At 40.0% G+C, this 17372-nt stretch overlaps 1 protein-coding gene across 1 annotated transcript; it reads right to left on the bottom strand.

Moving 5' to 3' along the window:
* Positions 1-1563: 1563 nt before the first annotated feature.
* Positions 1564-16346, bottom strand: LOC139937495 (STE20-related kinase adapter protein alpha-like). The gene is made up of 12 exons (XM_071932650.1): positions 16299-16346; positions 13649-13786; positions 12412-12492; positions 11924-12032; positions 11024-11142; positions 9547-9655; positions 8931-9054; positions 8186-8357; positions 6838-6942; positions 4875-5092; positions 4554-4681; positions 1564-4208 (listed from the first exon to the last, which is right to left on the bottom strand). Exons 2-12 carry the CDS (start codon positions 13658-13660, stop codon positions 4129-4131), a joined length of 1257 nt encoding a protein of 418 aa, XP_071788751.1. The 5' UTR covers positions 13661-13786; positions 16299-16346; the 3' UTR covers positions 1564-4128.
* Between the last annotated feature and the right edge of the window lie 1026 nt (positions 16347-17372).

Raw genomic sequence — 17372 nt, 5'->3', positions numbered from 1 at the left:
GATTTGAATATTGTCTAGTACAATGAAGTCATTGATCACAAGTTACTACTTAAAATTTGTATTTCTCAGACTATCGTGACAGTTGCTACATGTATGTCACATGATTAGGGCCAAGCTTTTGAATTGTTACGTAAGAATACACAATTCTGAATGGATTTGTATGGTAGGCCTACAATGGTACCAGGGTTTGCTCATCTGGAGGTTGCAGAGGCTTGCCCCAAACCATTTGACATAGCAACTGTCTCTATAGTCTGATGAATTCAAATGAATTTTGGGGGTTGAACAAAGAATTGACTAGAGTGGGATTCGAGCCAACAGCCTCCGGATTAACGTGCCGGCACTCTACCAACTGAGCTATCTAGCCCTACATTGTATGTTGGCTAATAGGGACACTGCCAATATAGGGCTAGATAGCTCAGTTGGTAGAGCGCCAGCACGTTAATCTGGAGGTCTTGGTTCGAATCCCTCTCTTGTAAATTCTTTGTTCAACCCCAAAAATCATTTCAAAATTTATCCAGTCAGTTTCCCTTGTGGTTTATATAGAGGAATTCAAATGAAAGCGGTACACTGTGACTAAGCAAGTCATTGCACCAGATATTATTCAAATCTAACTCGCAAGTGGCTTATTGTGACCCCAAGATGAATTCCCTCAACTTACCAGTGCTCCTAGGCAGGACATGAACCCAGGTGAAATCCAACAATGTTAATATTAAAGTTTGTAACGCGTCTGTCTCACTTTCTACCGATTTTCAAGCATTTACAATAAATTGTGCAATCAAGATTTTTTTTCATCAAATTTATTTGTGTTTTTTTTCTTTCAAATCCCAGCAGAAAGAAAACATTTGTTAAACTGTAGCGATACCTTCTGCTTAAAGGCAGTGGACGCTATTGGTAATTACTCAAAATAATTATTAACATAAAACCTTTCTTGGTGACGAGTAATGGGGAGAGGTTGATGGTATAAAACATTGTGAGAAACGGCTCCCTCTGAAGTATCAAAGTTTTCGAGACAGAAGTCATTTTCCACGAATTTGATTTTGAGACCTCAGATTTTGAGGTCTCGAAATCAACCATCTAAACGCACACAACTTCGTGTGACAAGGGTGTTTTTTGCTTTCATTATTATCTCGCAAGTTCGATGAGCAATTGAGCTCAAATTTTCACAGGTTTGTTATTTTATGCATATGTTGAGATACACCAACTGTGAAGGCTAGTCTTTGACAATTACCAATAGTGTCCACTGCCTTTAACCGAGTAGTTGAAAAATGGTAGTCGCGAATTGACTAAGCAATCAATAGTCGCGACTTTGACACTAGTCTAGTCGCATTTGTCACCCAGGCTTAGCCTATGTTTTTACTGATTGGGTACAAGTAAGGGCAATTTCAACAATAAATGGAGGACAGAACAAAGCAAAACGCTTATTAACACTATTTGGTACATGTACATGTAGCTAACAAACTTCTTTACACAAAAGAAAAATTTACAGTACAGTGGATAAATATCTACAAATTCATACTATTAAACAAACTATGTACATTAAGCTGTGGGCGAAAAAAATAAAAATTTGGGCGCAGGTTTTTACCTTTTTCATTTTTTCAAGTAGCTAACATTCTTTCAGTCTCTTGAGTTTCAAAATTCTTGGGTTCACTTCATGTCTAGGTTTTCCAAATTGTGGAGACCTTTGACAAAAGTACTTTTGAATATGTAAAAGGTGACGCCACAAAAGAAAGGACATATTTCAGCTTCCTTTAAAACCGAGCACAGTACATTCTTCACATTAAAGCAGTGAATACTTTTGGTAATTATTCCGCAAGTAAATTATACACAATTAATGCGCTTCATTCTAGCATAGAGGCTCTGTCCTTTCTCTCTGATTCTAGAAAAATTTGATGGCCTAACCAGGAAAAAATGTCATAAAACTGTATAGAAGAAAACTATGCTTGGCAAATTCCTTTGCTGTACCAGTCACAGCAATGATAAATGTACTGTATTTTGGCTGGTTACCTGTTTTTTGCTCAGCAGGAGATTTCTGCGCTCAGTAAGTTTTCGCCCTCGCACTCAGGAATATATACATGTACACCTTCCATGTTCCATCTTAGGCATGATATACGAATTGCACTCAATATAGGTGTTTATAATTGTAAATATTTTACAATCTAAATCAAAACTTTGGGGAGAGTCATACTTGCATCTTCCCAACAAAACTTACGATGTATACTATGTACATGCAGGCCTGATACTTCACGGAGGCAACGGAGGCGATTGCCTCCGTTGCCCCTTGTCATTGCCTTGGTGCCCTTTAAATGCTCCAGTAGAAGTTTATAATTTCCTCATAGGGTGCCCTTTGCCAAAGAGAAAATGCCTTGGTGCCCTAGCCCTTTCAAAAACGAAGCATACAGACCTGTACATGTATATGTAGCTCTACGACAAAGTGCTCGTAATAAGCCAAGTTAGATTTGAAACTTGTCTGGAACAAGGATAGCTTAGTCCTATGTTATCGCTTCAATTTGAATTCCTCAGACTATACAGACAGTTGCTATGTCTCATGGTTTGGGGAAAGCTTTTGCGCAGTAACACTATATATTGCCAACATCCATACATTATACGGCAGTGTCATGGCTGAGCGGTTAAGAGCACCGGATTCAAGCACTGGTGTTTGATCAGCACGGTGTGGGTTCCGATCCCGGTCGTGACATTTGCTACATAAAATTGGGGAGGTAGTGCTTTCTGCTCTACCGGCCAGGCTTCGAATTGATGATACCCAAGCCTACATTTGTATGGACTGTGAAAGGGGTAACCCTGTTTCAGCCCTAGGAGTAGGTGGCAGTGGCCTCTGGAAAAAAAAAAATTTTGCCCACACCTTGAAGTGGCCTTCGGCCTTGTGTGTCAGGCGACTTGCATAAACAAAAAATATATAAAAAATAATTCTGAATGAATGAATGTGTATAGTACAATGATTCCAGGGTTTACTCATCTGGAGGTTGCTATACAAAAGCTTGCATTGAACCGTTTGGGATAATCATAGCGACTGTCTCTGTAGTCTGAGGAATTCAAACTTCAGCAGTACATTGTGACTAAGCAAGCCATTGTTCCAGACATTAATCAAGTCTAACTAACAAATGGCTTAAGAGTTGAAACCAACGGTTCTTTTCAGAACCACCCCAACTCACTTAGAGATAGCCATTACATGGTGTTACCGCATACTTTCCATAACAAATGACTTGTTATATAGGATTTGAGGCATTGCATGGTGAGGTATCAATGTATATTTGGTTTGCGGTAACACCATGTGTGTATCTACTTGCCAGGTAGAGTTGTTCTTAGAGAACTGTCTTGCTTTATTATACTGCCGCGGAGTAGATAATTGGAGGTTCGGGAGACTTCTCAGTTCTAAAAAGAACTGTCCTGCTTTTTAACAATTACCAGGGCAGATGGTATAGAAAATAGACTGAACTACTAAATGGCTTGTTCAAATTCTCAGTCCAATTTCATAGAGCTGCTTAAAGACAGACTTTATGCTTACTGTACGGGTTTCCATTTTATAGCACTGCTTACCAAAAGCACACAGAAAGGCATGCTGACCTGTCACCGCCATAGAGCTATATATATTGACTAGAGCGCTAACACCCCGTTATACACGCACTAAGGTTTTGAAGCCGTGTGGGCGCATCCATGTTTGTGTACAAACCAATACAAAAGCTTGAAATTTTGTACGGCAATTGTACAGCTATTTGCATGATAGTGCGTTTGTTCTTTTTTATGTGCCATCGAAGCAAAAAATGCAGTAAATGTGAACGCACTATCTGCTGATCAGCGCACAAACTGCGAGCGTCAGGCGCGTTTACTTTTTTTAGTACAGCAATCAAGTCGAAGTTACGGACGCGGACGTATGCGACTGAACAGTTGCGTATGTAAAGCGCACACGCCGAATGTAAAATAATCGCAGCAATGTGTGTTCTCTTAAAATTCCGAATTCACACAACACATCAAACATGTCCGCGCCCAGGGTGGCTTCAAAACGCAGAGCAAGTTAGCGCTCTAGTCAATATATATAGCTCTATGGTCACCGCTAACTGTATCCAATGGCAGTGTTAATATTTCGAGATGAAGAATAAACAACAAACGTTGTTAGTCAAAGACCCATTTTTCGTCCACATCCATACACTGGAATTTCTCCACAAGAGTTCCATCGTGTTCCTCTAAGGCTCCTGAAAAATGTGACAAAAGCGGTGTGGAGTTTGGCAACATGAAACTCAGCTCCTCTCGAAAAATTGTTTTTATTTCACTCCGCCCATAACAGAGCTCCAAACTTTCGGATGGGCTTCACCCAATCCTAAGTTTTGCCCTTCATATTTGTTAATCATGTTGGCTACTATTTATAACTGTCACTGTTGGTATTATGAAACACCAATAATGTATTTTATCATGTGAGGGCAATACCAAAAAATTATTTTTATTGAATTGAATTCTATTGATTTGAAAAGACAATCTATCTATGACCCTCTCTTTGAATAAGTGGACCATCTCTGATTATCTCAATCAAAATCACTTACCCAGATCTTCGTCAGCCTTCATTTCTGTCAACGACGTCAGATTCTGGAAGAAAGGAAACAATGCCTCACTCGTTCGCTTCTTGACTTGCTTGAAGAATGCATGGTTGAGTAACGCTGAAGCACTTGGTCTGTAGATTAAAGCAAATGATGGTTTCGTCAATGGGGAATTACGATAACGATGGAAATTTATCTGGTCAGTCTGCTGCCACCTAGCGTTTCAAAGTCTTGAATTCCAAAACCCAAGGCAATTTCATGAAGCTCAAAATAAACTTGAGCACACTTTTTTTGCCTAGAAGTGTGACGCCAGATGTTTAAGCTTACCTATTAGCAGGGTCTTGCGTCAGGCAAACCTCAATAAAATGATGGAACTGTGGAGAGAAGAGCCTTGTGAATGGGTTCTGATCCACCTGTTTGCTTCCAGATGCTACGTTACTGCTCCCGAGTCCGCTGTCCACGACCGAACCTCCCTGTTCGTCGCTCACTAAGGTAGAGCTGTCGAGGAGCTTGGGTGTGGTGCCATTTATCTTCTCCAGGAGCATCTAAGAGAAGTTACCCAGACGTAGTATTAACAAAATTGTGTGAGACCCTGCTAGCGTTGAAACATCATAGAGCTGCTAAGCACAAAAATCGTGTCCTTGAGCAAGTAACCATTATTGCTTCGTCCTTTGGATGGGACATTATGCCATAAGTCATGTGTCTTCGGATTGGTGGTTCATGTAAAATAACCAAGAACGCTTAAAGTGGAAGAGTAGGGGTTAACCCCTGTGTTTCTGGTTCACATACTCTTGTTTGCCCAGGGCCCAATTTTATAGAGCTGCTACGCAAAAAAAAATGCTTAGCATGAAATTTTGCCTTGATAAAAACAGGATTACCAACAAAATTTCCACGTGATTTTCAGGATAAGCAAACAACAGCTGAACACAAGTAACAAGCAAGATGTAACTAATAAAAAATTGGTTGGTAATCCTGTTTTTATAAAGGAACAACATTTTATTCTAAGCAAATTTTTGTGCTTAGCAGCTCTATGAAATTGAGCCCAAGCCATTAATGATCGATTGCGTTTATGCCATAGGTGGTGTTGGTTGGTAAGCAGTTTGCAACAGCTATTTTTCTCATTTCTAACCCTTTTTGTTGTAGTATCCCTAAGGTGACCCTCCTTACCTCACTGGTTTCTTATGACAATTTTTTAGTGTTTATTACAGGTTATTCTTTAAAATATTCTCTTCACCCCTTGCTTTTTACTGTACGCTTTCTGGCTCTCTCTCCCCATTTATTCATGTATTTCTACTTCACTGTTTATGTTACACTTAGTCACAATGTACATGGGGTGGATTTCACAAAGGTAGTCCTAACTTAGGACTAGTCCTAGGCTATGCTAAGAGATAGGACCAGTCCTAAGTTAGGATGAGTTACTGGTCCTAACTTAGGACTGGTCCTATCTCTTAGCATTGCCTGGGACTGGTCCTAAGTTAGGACTACCTTTGTGAAATCCACCCCTGAGCCCAATTGCACGGCTCTGCTTACCGTAAGCACAGAATCGGCGCTTGCGGAAGCAGGATATTATGTGCTGGTATTTTGGCTTCTGGGCACTCCACGTTATACAAGGCATTCTATGCTTACAAGGCTAGCGCAGAAATTTGATGCTTGCAAGTAAGCGGGGAATCGTGATCGTCAGCACAGAATTGGGCGGTAAGCCGAGCCATGAAATTGGGCCCTGTTTATGTATGTTGTGTGTTGTCATTTAGCCTTTCGAGAAAGACTCTGCTAGGGTCGAAACGTTAGGCCATTAACTATTTTTCAATATACTGCTGCCCTTAAAGCCATTATACACTTTCGGTACAGAAAAAACAAATGATAATTCACGGATTTACAAATAAAAGGTTTACAGAAGGTAATGGTAAAGACTTATCTTAAAATATTATTCCATGAAATGCTTTACTTTTTGAGAAAACATTTAAAACAAAATCAGTTCTCGATAGCGAGAATTACGGATTTATTTCAAACACATGTCATGACACGGCGAAACATGGGGAAACAAGGGTGGGTTTTCCCGTTATTTTCTCCCGACTCCGATGACCGATTGAGCCTAAAATTCACAGGTTTGTTTTTTATATATAAGTTGTGGTACACGAAGTGTGGGCCTTGGACAATACTGTTTACCGAAAGTGTCCAATGGCTTTAACAGCTCCTTCACATGTCTCTGGTACCCTCGGTTTCATTCCGAGGTTTGACACATTTTTTTTTTAAAGGAAACAAAACAACTCACAAATTAAATTTGCCTTACCTTCATGGGAACCATATCACAGAATGGTACACATCCATTGGCCAGCTCACACGCTGTGATACCTACACTGTAAATATCAGATTTGGTGTCGTAGCCGAGGAGATTCTGAAAAAAACAACACAATTAAAATTTTGCAGTAACACCATGTAATGACTATCTCTAATGATTTGGGGGTGGTTCTGAAAAGAACCGTTGAGTTTAAACCAACGGTTCTTTTCAGAACCACCCCAACTCATTTCTCTAATGAGTTGGGGGTGGTTCTGAAAAGAACCGTTGTTGTTTAAAACAACGGTTCTTTTCAGAACCACCCCAACTCATTAGAGATAGTCATTACATGGTGTTACCGCAAACCTTTCTATATCATAATCCACCATGCAAAGTCTCAAATCCTACTTACAATTAAAATTAAAAAAATTATCTCCCAATCACCAGGGCAGCCACCCAAGCTACCAGTCAAAATGGCACTTCTAACTGGAGTTTAAAGACAATGGACACTATTGGTAATTGTCAAAGACTATTCTTCACAGTTGGTGTATCTCAACATATGCATGAAATAACAAACCTGTGAAAATTTTAGCTCAATCGTTCGTCGAGATAATAATGGAAGAAAAAACTGATACTCGATTTCGAGACCTCAAATTCTAAACTTGAGGTCTCGAAATCGTGGAAAATTACTTCTTTCTCGAAAACTACGTCACTTCAGAGGGAGCTTTTTCTCACAATGTTTTATACTATCAACCTCTCCCCATTACTCGTAATCAAGAAAGGTTTTATGATGATAATTATTTTGAGTAATTACAAATAGTGTCCACTGCCTTTAATTAAACCTGGTTCCTACTTCCTGTGAATGCAAATTTGATATGAATGTTGATGTCACATGGCTGTTTTCGCAGAGAATGTGTCGCAGGAGTCGAGCACAAGTCAATTATTATTGTGACGTCAAATTTCGTATCGCATTCGCAGGAAGCATGAACCGGGCTTGTCATAGTTTTCAGGGGATCACCTAGGGTGTCATACATGTAGTTTAAACCAGAACACTCAAAGCAGTCAATCTTTATATCAGGGGTCAGAGTCATTACTAATGAATTAGTCTGAAGCTTGGGTACAAATTCAAAGGTTGTTGAAATGATGGCATTTCTACTGTTTGGTAACCCCTGGGGTTATAGATTCCAAGGAGCTTTTTTGAAATAGTACCCAAAGCACTAGAGAAGTAGACAAACGAGCAAATTTTCTTTATTTGTGGAAAATAATATTGTCCGATTTTCTTCACCAGGCTGACATGAAAAGTCTGAATTCAGCCAAAAGTCTGAACAATCTCATCCCTGTATATATACTGTTTGTTCTTTACCTGTTCCAAGACCTCCGGTGCGAGCCATGGGAGTAACTTGACAGCATGCGTAGGGAAGTCGTGCACCGCCCTCAGGAGCTTCCCTTCTATCAGCATACCAACAGCAGTACGCAGGCCAGCAAGCTTCACATTGCCCGACTTGGACAGGAGAATGTGGCTGGCGTTCACACTCCTGTGGTAAAAATTGACAGCAATGAAACATGGACGGGCAGTAATTGAAGCAGGTTATGGCGGCAACTCCAGGAGCCAGGAGTGCGCCCCCATAATAATTTGAGAATTATTCTAGAGCCAGCCCAGAATCACAAAACAAAGCAGAACCAGGGGGGGTCCATTTCACACAGAGCTACGATTGATGTTAACTGCAAATCAATCGTAGTTGCCAAGTAAAGTGCGATGTCACAATACAAGTCACTGTGGTAATACTGACAATTTGTCTTGCGGTGAATTTGATTGCTTTTAAAAATCAGCCCCTGGGACAAAACCAGAAGCTTTTGTATTTTTTATGCAAGTCGCCAGACACACAAGGCCTGAACGCCACTTCAAGGTGTGGGCTACAATTTTTTGTCCAGAGGCCGTCGTTGCCACATACTCCTTGGGCTGAAACAGGGTTACCCCTGTAACAGTCCATACGGATGTAGGCTTGGGTATCATCAGTCCGAAGCCTGGCCAGTAGAGCAGAAAGCAATACCTCCCCAATTTTACGTAGCAAGTGTCACGACAGCTAAATGTAGGAACAGAACCATACCTGTGTACATAGCCCATTCTATGTAAGTAGTCCAATCCCTGCAGGGTATCTCGAAGTATATAAGATATAATAACCTCTGGTAATCCATCAGGATAGGCGTTGTCCAGAACATCTCTTGCTGAACCTGTAAGGAAAATTCAAGAAGATATTAATAGTAATGTATCCATAAATACCTCAAACAGTTTCGCTATTCCTATTGGTGGAGAGCAGGTCTTTGAACAATGATGTTTACCAAAAGTGTCCAATGGCTTTAAGGACACAGGTGTCACAAATTGGACTCGAACCCATTTGAATCTATTCTGAGATATGAGCGCAAAGCCCTACTCTGCAAACTTGGGTGTTCCATATGGTTTTTATCTTCATTTTCTTATGAATTTGATCATAATTAATTGCTCTAGAATGACACTGCTCTAGAATTGCAAAGGTCATGGGCTTGAATTCGACTTGAGTAATATATGGGTAAAACCAAATTCAATATAATTTATAAAATTAATTTAATTTTTTTTTTTTAATTACTTAACATTTGTTTTCTTCTAAGTTTTTTTTTGGGGTGGGGTTAAAATAAAAATTAAAAAACAGATTTCCAGTCAAAAATAGATCACATATTGCAACTTACCAAGGTCCATGAGTGGCATGACGACCCACAGCTCATTGTGAGTGACGAAGGTTTTGTTCAACGCCAAGATGTTCTCATTCTGCATCAGACGCATCAAATAAAACTCATACTATGAAGAAAACAAAATTCTTCTTATAATATTTCTAATAGTGGCTTCTTATATAACGCGCATATCCATCACTCAGTGACGCTCAATGCACTTCAACATTCAGTATTTTCCTGCATGCTTTGTGGGGCTATGTTTGAATTACGAGACCTAATCCTTTTACATAGCACCATGTAAGGGTTTACAAGGTGCTGTGGCGCAGGATGCAGCCAATCAAACCAGGAACACCAGGGCAAACCCCTTTTCTTTTTTCGATAAGTGCACTGGGTTCTCACGAGACCAACGGCCTTAGTACGAAACATCATGGTTAAGTGTCTTGCTTAACTTGTCTTGACTGGGACTCGAACACACACTCTGCTGATCAGACACACCATGAGTTGGATTCCTGTACTCTTATAATAATAATAATAATAATAATAATAAGACTTGTAATGCGCACATATCCACCCTGCTGGGTGTCTTATACATAATATTAATTGAGGCTTCTTGTTTAGTCTTGTATTTATTAATAACTACTAAGTCTTTAATAGCCCATGTTACCATTATAATAATAATTTTGGGTTGAAAAAAAAAAAAAAATTGACTAGAGCGGGATTTGAACGTGCCGGCGCTCTACCAACTGAGCTATCTAGCCCTATGTTGGTGGTCTCCCAATTTTGTCAATATCTTTGTTCGGGGGTGCCTGGCAGGCCGGAGGTCGTAGGTTCAAATCCCGCTCTAGTCAATTTTTCTTTGTTCAACCCAAAATCATTTAAAAATGTACCCAGTCAGTTTCCCTTGTGGTTGATTATTTGATAACAATAATAATAATAATAATAATAATAATAATAATAATAATAATAATAATAATAATAATAATAATAATAATAATAATAATAATAATAATAATAATAATAACCGTATTTATAACGCTCCTTTTGTCAAAGGATACAAAGCGCCAGGTATTATTACTGCAAGGAGTGGGACGAAGTTTGAGATATAAGACCTAATCCTTAAGCACCATGTAATGGTTTACAGGGTGCGGTGGCGCAATATGCTGCCAATCCAGCCAGGAACACCAGGGCAACCCCTTCTCTTTACAATAAGTGCACTGAGTTCTTTTACATGCGTTTACACAACACATGGGGCAACGGCTTTACGTCCCATCCGAAGGACAAGCAATGGTTAAGTGTCTTGCTTAAGGACACAATAACGGTATAAATGCGCTTTATATTTGTGCCCTGGTCATTTGGCCAATAACATTACTTTAATCGCTATCGGCTCTCAACAGCTCTCCATTACTCCTTACCGAGTAAGTTTGTTTTGCAAATATATATTCTGATAAACAAATGTACAAAATTTGTCTCGTGTCTAAATATCCAAGTAGATTACCTGTAAAACACTGAATCCTTCGTGTACAGCATCAAGATTGGTCCTACTGACTGCCACGTAACTATCTGCTGGCAGGTATTTGGCTAGGTATATCGTTGCTGTCCCATCATAGGCTTGGCCTTCAAGGAATCAATACAGACATGTTAAACTTGCATCGGGGAAAAAGAATATTAATTTTGTTTTTTTACCCGTACACCGATGTGTGTTAGCACTGTATACTCAGTACTTTCCTGAAAAAATACCACAGGCATGTTACTTGGGTGAGATTCGAACCCTCAACCCTCTAGCTACCGGGCAACCTCGGTAGTCAAGTTGGTAAGACACTGCTCTAGAAGTGCAAGGGTCGCCAGAGTGACATGCCTGTGATATTTTTTTCACAGGACTCGGGAAAGTACTGAGTATACAACGCCAACACACATCGGTGTATGGGGAAAACAAAACAAAATATTTATTGTTGTATGGTTGAACAGAACAGTGAATCAGTATGAAAATAACATACATGTATGTTATTTTCATTCAACAGATTGATTGTCTTCTCACTTGCTGTATCTCAACATATATGCATTAAATATCAAACCTGTGAAAATTTTAACTCAATTGGTCGTCAAAGTTGCGAGATAATAATAGAAGAAAAAACCACCCTTGCCACATGAAGTGGTGTGCGTTCAGATGCTTCGTTTGAATCAAATTTTGAGGTCTCCAAATCATATTCAAATATTTTAATGGAAAATTAATTCTTTCTCAAAGACAATGTTACTTCAGAGGGAGCTGTTTCTCACAATGTTTTATACTACCAACAGCTCTCCATTGCTTGTTACCAAGTAAGTTTTTAGGCGAACAATTATTTTGAGTAAATACCAATAGTGTCCACTGTCTTTAAGATACAAGTTTTTCTCTTACATATAGCTCGAAGCAGCTGGTAATGTTTGGAGTTAAGATCGTAATCTATGTTCGCCATGACGTTGCCGCATAAATTACATGTCGATGTTGGAGTAACAACGCTTAGCTTCTGTGGGGCAAAAAAAAGTAAAGAAGAGCTTCATTAAAGTTATTGTGAGATTTTGCATGGGTATATTGATATTGAAATAATAAAGGGCTCACCTGTTTTTAACTTGCCATATTGAAAGATGAGGGATTGCATGTCTCAACCCTTGAGGGCGCTATTTATACAATGAAAGTAGCAATGTGCTAACGAAAAGACACAATATCTCTATTATGGTGCAGCCATCTTGAATCTCTTCCATTGATATCAATGTAACCAAACCGAGGCTGGAAGAACAAAATAGTCTGGTTCCTATTTCCAAATTGATTTTTAGCATACATTATTGTTATTTGATATGAGAAACATTACCACGATGGAGGCATCATGACAAAGGTCTATCACTTACTGTATCACTTTTCCCAGCCAAGTACTCCCCACTGTCACAAAGTTGTGTTCCAACACGATTTGATCGGAGGCAGTGACCGGTCTTCAGAAAAAAAAGGGAAAAGAATTTACAACAGTAGAAACAACTCAAAAATTTTAATTTGCATTTTTATTTTATTTTATTTTTACAAATATCAGAGTAAGGATTTGAAACGAAATAACATTTGTTATCCCCAATGCCAATTTAACATAAAGCAATGCAATACTCACAGACAAAAATATGGCTTTAAACTGCCTTCGGCTAGGCAATCTCAGTAATCTAGTTTTGACTACAATAATATTATATGCATACTGTATTATGTTCACAAAATTTGAGTATTGAGTGTCCAGTGCTTACACACCCGTGTAAGGCCGTGTCCGCATTGGTGGCTACGGCTGCGGCTACGACTGTTGCCAGGGGGTGTTGCTAAGGGCGTTCTATACTTCAATGCGTGATGACGCGGCGATCCGGCCGTAGCCGTGGCCGTAGCCGCCAATTCGGATCCGGCCTAAGGCCGTGTCCAAAACGGCGACTTCGGCTACAGCTACGGCTAGATCGCGCGCGTCTGCTATTCTTCAACACTGGTAGACGCGCTGATCTAGACGTAGCTGTAGCCGAAGTCGTCGTTTCGGACACGGCCCAAGTCTAATACCAGGCCTGGAATATCACGAACAACCATGTTTGCCATGGCCCCCAGTGCCATGGTCTTCAATTTCAGCCTTGGTGGCCATTCAAAAGTTTCCCATGATAGGCCTAGACTTTGTGGACGTTATTAGTAATTACTCAAAATAATCATCAGCATAAAACCTCACTTGGTAACGAGTAATGGGGAGAGGTTGATAATATAAAACATTGTGAGAAACGGCTCCCTCTGAAGTGCCATAGTTTTCGAGAAAGAAGTAATTTTCCACGAATTTGATTTCAAGACCTCAGATTTAGAACTTGAGGCCTCGAAATCGACCATCTAAACGCACACAACTGCGTGTGACAAGGGTTATTTTTCTTTCATTATTATCTCGCAACTTCGATGATCGATTGAGCTAAAATTTTCACAGGTTTGTTATTTTATGCATATGTTTTGATACACAAAGTGAGAAGACTAGTCTTTGACAATTACCAGTAGTGTCCACTGCCTTTAAGATTTTCCAATGGATGCCCTCTCAAAGATGAAATTCCCGACCTGTAATTAAACAAATTATATTCTGAAATGACTCCCTACCAGTATTGACATGAAGAAGACTCAGAATCTGAGCAAAGACTTCTTGGCATGAAGAAGACTCAGAATCTGAGCAAGGACTTCTTGTTGACAGGATCACCTCAGAAGGGTTGCTCTTCATCAATGGACAGTCACTAGTTTCTGTTAAAAAAGATACAAATTTGCATGCAGTCATCAACCACCAAGTTTTCCATCACAAATCGTAATAGCACCTAAAAACATTAAAAAAATTATTTGAAAGTTTGGTGACGGGGTTTCCCGATAACCCTTTGTTCCAGACCCCATACTCTGAAGAAAAAAAGATTCCCGGTGCTCATAGTTAAGGACAGAATCACTGCTAAGGAAGCCAGGTTGGCGCAACTCCTCGCCTTCCACCACTGGGACCCCAGTTCGAATCCTAGCGACGGGGGCACTATGTAGTTTGGGTTTTCAGTCCCTACTTGACTTCAAGGGTTTTCCTAGTAGAACAATTCTCTGGGGTTTTCCTCCCACTTCTGAAACTGAAATTTCTTCATTGTCTTCTCATGCCTCGCTAGATGCTGAAAAGGCTTTGACAAGAATTATCACAGTAGATGGACTATTACTCCATCTGGTCTCAAGACCAGTTCTGTTGGTTTGTGTCTTGGACTCCTCTAGGACTTCCAGGTCTCGACTACAACTACTCCAGAAAGCAAGAAAAGACTGCACGTGGCTAGGCCCTGTAACAGCACCAATATATTTGTAGTGCCAAATACGCTGGACTCCCTTCTATTTCTTGGCACTTTAATTTCATTTGAGCCATGTACACTACAGTGTATACTATCAATGCTGGTACATGTCAACGCCTTTCAGCAACTATACTTCGCGTAGCCGTGGGGTAACCTCCTGCCTTTCATTCAACTAACACATTTCTACCACCGGGATGATTTGCAATGGGGTTCTCATCGCATCGACTCATAAAATAGCTAGTTGCGATAACGTAACCCTCCTCCCAACGGCATCGGCAGGAGGGTTACGTTATTGCAACTAAAAATAATCCTGTTACGTTAGTTATGATTTAATGTAACCCTCTTCTCGACGGCCACCAGGCCAGAGGGTTACGAAGCATCCGCAATCTGTGCAGGGCGAAATGTACAATTTTGACAGCTAGTCAGCAGATTTGCTCCATTTTTACAACTTTGGAAAATCATGACACAAATTCTAGGAACACGTACTTGATCCTCAATGTCTAATGAGTCCTACCATATCACTAAAAAGACCACTGAGGAAACAATTTGAAGAAAAATTATAAAAACTTACCAGATCCCTGAGCGAAAGAGTAAAAAATGTCCCAGGTTAAAAATTTTAATCTGCGGGGGGCGGGGCTTTGGCTGTATGTGCACGTCACGGGGTCAACGACTCAGCGCTGCGTGTGGTGCATTGTGTATCCCGGTAACTGTGCAGCCGTAGTCTTGGTTCCAAGAGTAAGACCATTGGTGTTGCGTGGTCACACACAAACAACGTTCCGAACTATGCACGGCAAAAACTGTACACGCTAGTAATAGACCCTAGACCAACGTTAGCGGGCGCTCTGTTTCTCTGATTTCCGCATCTCACCGTGTGTGCAGGATTCAGCCAGCCTTGGCCACACAAGTAAGTTGCGATAACGTAACCCTCCTCCCGACGGCAGCCAGGCCGGAGGGTTACGAGTTTGTTTCGTAAAAGGGGTGTTACAATGTTGCAGTGCGTGTGCGCGCTGTCCGTTTGCATTGCACGCCGTTCACTCATAATGGCGCGCACGCACTGTAGCACTGCAACATTGTAACACCCCTTTTACAGAATGGTTTAGCCCAACAACAAAATAATGCGTTTGCAAAGCGATGCGACAGGTTCAAAATATGAACCTGGGATTTCGCTCCGGGATCTGGTAAGTTTTTGTCCATTTTTTTTCGAAATATTTCCTAAATTGTGTTTTGAGTATTATGGCAGGCTGCATTAGACATTGCAGATTAAGTTCGTACCCTCAGAATTTGTGTCATGATTTTTTAAAGTGGTAAAAATGGGGCAAATCTGGTGACTACATATAGCTGTCGAAATTGTACGTGTTGGACCAGATCAACCGTTTCCGCTTGAAACAAACTCGTAACCCTCCGGCCTAGCGGCCGTCGGGAGGAGGGTTACGTTATCATCTATCTAATTCTAAGTTAAATAAAACAGATTTGGAAATCTTTCCCCGTGTGTGCTCTGGTTGATTGACTAGCCCTGGTAGGACCTCAGTCAGTTGCCTGCAACGGAGGAGTCCAACCTGGGCTAGTTGATTGACATACATTAACAAATGTTTTGGTGCAAGTTGGCATAGATTATCTCCTTCTGGCCTTCATTGAACATTGAGCTCAACTGTGTGGGTGTACTTAGAGCATGGAGATAGGGCTATTTCTACCTCCATCCATGCTTAGACTGTGTGTCTGTTGTGTATGGCTCTCTTCCCTTTGCTTGTATGCCCATTTAATTTGTTATGATTCCGTCTACAAAAACAGAAAACGTGGCTTCATTCAAAGTTCAAGAAACACAAACTATTTCAGGAAGGTTGCAACTTCAAAACATGATATACTTGTCTCTCAATTTAATGATTGAAATATCTATGCGTTTGCATCACATTAAACTTCATTTTAGAGCAAAAAACGGAAAAACTCACCCAACAATCGTCCGACCGTGAATAAATGATGATCAAAACATTTACACCAACTAGTCAAAATAATTCGATAGAGGGCGCTCGAGTTTTTTGCAGTTACTACCAGATCACTGATTGGGGGTGCACCTTCTACCTCCATGGACGCACTACCCTAATTCTCATAGCAACCAATGCTAATTGTAAAAATTTAAAAAAGGAAATACTGATTCCCTGATTCTCGAAGAATTACCAAATAAACGTTTGCCCAACTAAACTTCAGATTTCTGTACAATTTTCACAAGTCAGCAGTTCAGAATTTTTGCCAATTACCCCAGAAAGTATAACCCCCTTCCTAACATTTGTTTTCTTCCCACAACTTGATGCCAGTTTTCACACAGCATTCCCCAGCTTCCCAGCTTCCCAAGTAAAATAGGACTAGCTTTAAAGCCTACATTTATCAAGTCTTCTCAAAAGTTGAAGCACAGAATCCCCAGCTTGTGATAAGAGCATTTCAACCATGAAACTGAAAAAAAATACCACGATGGAACCCACAAAAAGTTTTTTTAAAAATAAATAAAAAAAATTGTTTAGCTGAACCATCCAGAAGTGCACCAAGCAAAATCCAGAAATGCACCAAGGCTTCAAAATAAAAATAATTTTGGTCACTAATTCTACCCTTCTTTATCTCTCCAAATAAGCAAAAAATAATCAGTCCAATTTAAAAACAGACCAAATTCCTGACTCTTGAAACAAAAGGAGTGTTTTTTAGTTGTTCTTTTTAGAATGTTGATCAGCTGATTAGTTTTAAAGGCAGTGGACACTATTGGTAATTGTCAAAGACTAGCCTTCACAGTTGGTGTATCTCAACATATGCACAAAATAACAAACCTGTGAAAATTTGAGCTCAATCGGTCATCGAACTTGCAAGATAATAATGAAAGAAAAAAACACCCTCAAAATCAAATTCGCGGAAAATTACTTCAGAGGGAGCCGTTCCTCACAATGTTTTATACTATCAACCTCTCCCCATTACTTGTGATTAAGAAAGGTTTTATGCTAATAATTATTTTGGATAATTACCAATAGTGTCCACTGCCT

Source organism: Asterias amurensis, chromosome 5 (genome assembly GCF_032118995.1).
Source record: "Asterias amurensis chromosome 5, ASM3211899v1".
NCBI lineage: Eukaryota > Metazoa > Echinodermata > Asteroidea > Forcipulatida > Asteriidae > Asterias > Asterias amurensis.
The sequence above is the reverse complement of the archived record's forward strand: the minus strand, read 5'-3'. Positions and strand labels throughout refer to the sequence as shown.

Excerpts from the sequence above, each read along its gene's own strand:
- LOC139937495 (XM_071932650.1), bottom strand. Across the intron at positions 8,358-8,930 it reads AGAATGGGCTATGTACACAG|GAGTGTGAACGCCAGCCACA; the intron begins GTATGGTTCTGT and ends TTTTTACCACAG. Across the intron at positions 4,682-4,874 it reads ACGCAAGACCCTGCTAATAG|ACCAAGTGCTTCAGCGTTAC; the intron begins GTAAGCTTAAAC and ends TTTAATCTACAG.